The 6039-nt window shown below is 37.7% G+C and overlaps 1 protein-coding gene across 2 annotated transcripts; it reads right to left on the bottom strand.

The window, feature by feature from the left end:
* Positions 1–530: 530 nt before the first annotated feature.
* Positions 531–5696, bottom strand: atpsckmt (fATP synthase c subunit lysine N-methyltransferase). 2 transcript variants are annotated; one of them, XM_042497229.2, is made up of 4 exons: positions 5119–5696; positions 4095–4250; positions 3185–3235; positions 531–2307 (listed from the first exon to the last, which is right to left on the bottom strand). In XM_042497229.2, exons 1-4 carry the CDS (start codon positions 5401–5403, stop codon positions 2086–2088), a joined length of 714 nt encoding a protein of 237 aa, XP_042353163.2. In that variant the 5' UTR covers positions 5404–5696; the 3' UTR covers positions 531–2085. The 2 variants fall into 2 exon arrangements, with proteins under 2 accessions (XP_042353163.2, XP_042353164.2); XM_042497230.2 differs by having other exon boundaries at positions 4095–4232; positions 5119–5692.
* Positions 5697–6039: the final 343 nt, after the last annotated feature.

Below are 6039 nucleotides of genomic sequence, written 5' to 3'. Positions count from 1 at the left end.
CACGTCTTGGCAACACACGTGTCTGTCTGGGAAGTATAAACAACTCAATTTGTGCTGAATCATTAAAATCATCATAATAACTTATGCTATCATTTGTGACAAGTACAATTCGCCCTACTTTCTCTTGTCATTAGGGCAGTGTACTTGTTGGGTTTTCATTTTTCCTCCCAGAAACAGAAATGAAAAAAGCAGTAAGTTATTAAATTTACAGAATAGAAATGCCATTTTTTTCTCCTATTCAAAAGGGTGACATTTTTCACCTGGGAAGTGCAATGTTTTTCCCCACCTATCCAAAAAAACTCCCCTTTTTGTGCACCTGGCAGAAAAAAACCACTAGACCTTGTTATGACAAGTCAAAAATGATGTCAAAATGTGGTTCCAAAGCCATTACAGTGCTGGTTTTAACAATAAGTTCAGTCTCCAGTCTTCACTTCACTCTCACTAACTATTTTGGTGCCAGCGTATTGAACAATGTTTTCGGTTTTTAACGGCAGTTACAGAAAATGAAAAAAACAACCCAAAACATCTGATTTAATTTTCTTGGTATTTATTTATTTATCCATTTATTTATTTATTTACAAGTAAAAAAGAAAATAAAGTGACATTACTATGATATATATTCCATTTCTTGCTCTGAACACTAAAAACAGATGTTTTTAATTTGTCCTTTTTGGATTTTGTAATAAAAATGAAATAACTAATAGTTTTGAGTGGTTTTTTTTTTTTTCATTGATCTGTTTCTGAAAAGACAATTAAAAGACCAAAAAGTACACTGACCTCATTACTACTGATGTTCTTTTTAATCCCTTGTCTGATTTTGAGCCCCACAAATGTATGGAACATGAAATACCTGTTTGTTTCACTAGTGTGCACATATGCAGAGCTGACTGATAACTGGAGAAAATTGACTTTGAAGGATGACTGTTTTTTTTTTTTTTTGGAGGGGGGGGGGTTAATCTGGATCCTATTTTCCCATGTTTCTTGTGTCTAAGTGGCTTATGGGAACAGAATTGGTCCAGAATTGAGCAAAATAAGCCATGTGGGGCATTTGTGCATCATCAATTTACAACTTGTAAACATGCTCATTTTTGCAACTCACAGGCTCTGATTATTGGAATGTGTCTGTGACCTTTTTGATGAAGAGTAATATCTTTTTTATTTCACCAGAAACAGCCCCCAAATTATCACCAAACTCCACTTAAATAACCGGAATTTAAGTGTGCGTAGAGCCACCATATTTTCACTACAGCCTGACTTGTACTGGATTTTTAGGGCCCATGTCAATACTAATATTAGGGAGTAAAATAATCCCGATATTGATATATCAGCAGATATACTATCTATCTTATCTGATCTATTTCAGCTATCCCTCTAATATGGTTATAAAACACTTTTGACAAAGATATGTTTTGGAGGCAGGATATTTTCAGTTTAACAATAACATTTACTGGCAAAATAAAATCAGTGCACAGAAACAGAACACCTATTTGGGAATTTAATTATTATATTATTATATTATTATTATACTATTATTATATGTTACTTCAAGCATTTTTTTCTAAATTATGTTCTGTTAAAAAAAAAAGTTTCATATTTGTACATATGGGACAACATATACACTGATAATATATCTGTGAAAGGCCAATATCAGCTGATAAAATGGGCTGACTGATATATCGGTTGGGCTCTAATAGACGTTAATTGACAGTGCACAAATTTGCCACTACGGCTGCAACTCTCTCGCTCAGTACTGGACCAATTTTAAAAATTGTTGCTCCTATTAGTGACTTTGACACAAAAACATGGGAAAATAGGGTCCAGGTTGAAAAATACTGATGTTACCCCTTAGCATGGTATAAGCACTCATTAAGGCAAGTGCCAATTAGTTTTGTCTTTCTACTTCGCTCAGTTTGACATTGATGTGTAAAGACTTACTACCATTTGGCACATTTTAAAACTTGAACATCAGTTTTTTCCACCCATTTCAGATCCACCCCACAAAGGAAATTGCATGGATTCAAAACAGGACCACATCTCAGGGTTGCAGTCCATGATGAAAATTTAACAATATCTGATTGTTGGCATTTATGTGTGGGAATCTGGTGTATGTTCATGTTCTGGTGTCGTCTTCCTTGTCATCCCACGTTGTACGTGTGATTTAAATGTCTTGGCATCGTACACCCACACAGTGTCTATGCCCTCCCCGGCGGTATGTTCGGGGATCCAAGTAGGGAAGGGGAAGCGGCAGGCCACCACCCTGGCTGTACTCGGTAACTCATTTGCCAGTTTCAGCTCCAGCTGGTCCATCTGCAGACACAGAAAGCAACAATCAGAACATCAAGGGTACCACTTTGGGATTCTGAAAACTTACTTGGCGATTTTAAAAAAGAGCACTCAGGCAATACAATGATACAACCGAGGTCAAGAACATCTGATCATATTTAATTGCTCTCTCTAGTGAAGTGGATGGTGCAATTTCTCACAAACAATAAATGATTTTATCTATTGTACTATTTCATTCAGTTACTTAAACTAGCCAACCAGAGTGCACACTCTAAACAGGTTTTTCATTAACCCTCAAATTGCACAAAATGAAATTGCGGATACAAAATATGCCTAATGGAAACACGGCAATTTCGGCATATTTCGCAAAACTGCAATGGAAACACTTTTTTTGCATTTATAGCTTATATGATGTGTAACAGCAGGTAGCGGTAATGGGACTTTATGGATGCCAACCACCATTAAACCCAAAGAAGACAAAGTACAACAAAGTCACAATACATTCTACAAAACATGGCTTAGTATGTGCGGACAGAGGAAGAGACAGAGATCTTCTTAACTATTATACTAGACAAAGAAATTACGCTGATATTTGATTGGCTTTATTGAGTGGCTGCAATAGAAATAAACCAGTCAAAGTTTTGAACATCCATCGCCATGGTTATTGTAATGTTATCACGAGAGCAAAGTCACACAACATTGCGCAAAATATCCATCAGTGGCAATGCAGTTGAAAATATTGCTTATGTTTTGCGCAAGTCTGTATTAGAAACCCACCTACTGACTATATGCTTTACTAATTTAGTAACTTCCATTAGCAAACATGGCATTGATAATAAGCTTAAAATGCAATAATAAAAATGCTGCTAAAAATGACAGCAGCGCAAACAGAAGAACTCACCATTTGAGGGACTCCAAAAATGACAACATTGGAGTATTGAGCAAAACTGACCTGCAAAGAAATCAGAAAGAAGTGGAATATAACAAGTATGTTTTTTTAGGGGATGTACGATATTGGATTCTTGCCGATACTTGATATGCCGAAACTTTTTGACTCATTTGGGCTGATTGCTGATACTGCTATATACACGTGTTTTTCCACCTAATTGCAGAGAATATCAACTGGTGGCAGATGCAGACATAACATACAAAGTTTTTCAAAATATACACATTCACTGGAGTAAAAAATGGAATTACTTTAACTCTTAGGAACTGTTTGGTGCATTTTACACACTTTCCATTCTTCATTTTTTTGATCATTTTGGCTGTGTTCATGCATATGACATACATTTTAGCAAGATTGTGTATTTTTGTTTAATCTTGGAAATTCCAGCTCAGCTCCTACAGTAAGTCTAAAATACACTGTGCAAACAAAATTGTTACATTCATACTGTTAAATTGTTAAATCCAACAGCTGTCAAAGTATAAAAGCATGCATTGTATTATTTTTAGATGTTATTCTGAGCTTTTGCCTTGGGATTTGTCACTTTTACTATTTTCTACCTGATTACATAGTTTTTACTATATTTAGCATTAGGAGAAAATACATGCTATTTCCACTAGATTTAAATCACCTAGTGCTTTTGTTTTGGAGAGGAAGAGACCTTCGCAGATAATTCAGCTCCCGGTAAAAACCTTCTGAAGAATGAACACAATCCCCACCACTAGATGCCACTAAATCCTAAATACTGCTCCTTTATGTGACACCGTATGCCTATAACAACAAAAATACATTGACTGCTATTATCAAATAAATGCATTTCCCCCAAATGTAGTCATATACTATACTTTACCAATCATGTATCACTGACCTTCCATAAGTCAGAGATGTGGAAGGAGGTGGAGCGGTGGACTCCCTCTCTCAAAGCCCTGTAGCGAGAATACCAGACCAGCCAGGGGTTCAGCTCAAAGCCTGATGCCTGAAAGCCCTGCTTGGCTGCAGCTATCACCTGCAGGAGGAAGGACAACTGAGGAGAATTCAATTCAGCAACGTGAAGTAACTGTAGCAACACTTGCATTAGGATGAATCTAAGAATGTTTTTGGTTTAATGCGATTGGCAGGAGTTAAAAGCTAATGTTACGCTATAAACAAACAATACTTAAATCAAATGATTAAAAGTCACCACCAAAATGAGGCTGGGAAGCAGTTTTTGGCACAGCTAGATGTGATTACATTCTTTAGTCTCATTTAGTCACTTGTTAGCAACCACCTTTTCAAAGACAAATAAGAGCTTCTTAGTTCACAAATTGGGTATTTAATGATGTATTTATGTCAAAGAACTAATCATGACTTTCACTGAAGCTTGTGTTAACCACAGTTTTAGGCTTCTAACCAAAAACACAATCAAAAAAAAAAACATTGAAGAGAGACAAGGGAACCAGAGGTGCTGAGATGCTAACCCCTTTACGGTTTTAGGACTCATTACTGAGGCTCTTCATATAATATGCTTGTGACATCACAACTTCACAGAAGTCCTGACAGCTTGTTTAAAGCCACAGCTTCTGAATATGGGCTGTGCACATTTCTGTGTGGGTTGAATGTTTTGATACTTAAACAGTATTATATAAGACCTATTCCAGTGTTGTAATGACAAAAAGTCATGAAAATCAGATTTTTACAATATGGGACCTTTAACTCTGCCACAGAGGAGACAGGTTTGGCGTTCAGTAACAGTAAACAGTGTTATGACTAAGAAAAATAGAGAAAATGTGTTTTACCACAGGCACATAGGGATTTATCAGTATAATGAGCATGTCACCAATATTGCTGTTTACTTCTATAGCACTGATTCTTATTTTTTATGCCTCTATATCCACACTGAACACAGCACTTACTATCCTTCCATCTCCACTCCCAATGTCAACCAGCGTCCCTGACCGGGCTCGCAGCACCCTGAGGACATTCTCCACCTGAGCTGTAGTCGCGGGGACAAACGGGAGACAGACTTTCCTGAGGGCAGGAGCCACAAACGGAGCAGCCACCGCGTACAGGGCGACCAGAGACCCTCCCAGCACCCCTGTGACCACCACACCGAGCCGACTTCTGCTCTTTGCCTCCTTCACTTCGCTTTTTAATTGTCCTGCTGGTGCCGAGTCTAGAAAAAGCTCCTCCTGTGACATGATGTTAGCTTAACGGACGCGTATAAATGCGCAGCTAACTTTCGCTGAAGTTGGGCTGCATGAATGACAGCTGGGACTCTGCTACAGGTTAGCTAACCGAGCTAAAGTAACTGTCATAAATGAAGCCGGGTAATAATTAAAACGCGCCTGCTCATTGTGCTAAGTCAAACGTGCAAAACAAATTATTATAAACAATAGAAATGGCTAACAAGAGAGCGACCGTCCTGTTAGGTTATTCTGCTATGCATGCGTTCATTCTAAACGATGACCTGTGCAACGTTGATACAAGCCCGAGGGGATGACAAAGATAAGGGAACAAAGGTTCCGCCTTCCTTCCCTCCCTGGTCAACTATTTTTCTAATAATACACAGTAATCATCCCAGCTAATTTTCAGGTCATTTTCTCCCCTACTTTGACAGTTCATTTTTCAGTAGACATTTCTTGCCGAGTTTCTTGTTGCCTTTTTTCCATCTTTTTTAAAGATATGAAACCAATTTCTCATGTTTGAATGCTTGTGAGAGGCATCTGAAGGCAGCACAAGAAAACTAATCTCCCTCAAGGTGTTTAAAAGAGTTTTAAAAGGTACAAATAAATACACACACACACACACACACACACACACACACACACACACAC

The sequence above is a fragment of the Plectropomus leopardus genome, chromosome 12, assembly GCF_026936395.1.
Source record: "Plectropomus leopardus strain MGB_pleo_1.0 chromosome 12, ASM2693639v1, whole genome shotgun sequence".
Lineage (NCBI taxonomy): Eukaryota > Metazoa > Chordata > Actinopteri > Perciformes > Serranidae > Plectropomus > Plectropomus leopardus.
Note: the sequence above shows the minus strand (reverse complement) of the source record. Positions and strands in the feature narration are given on the sequence as shown.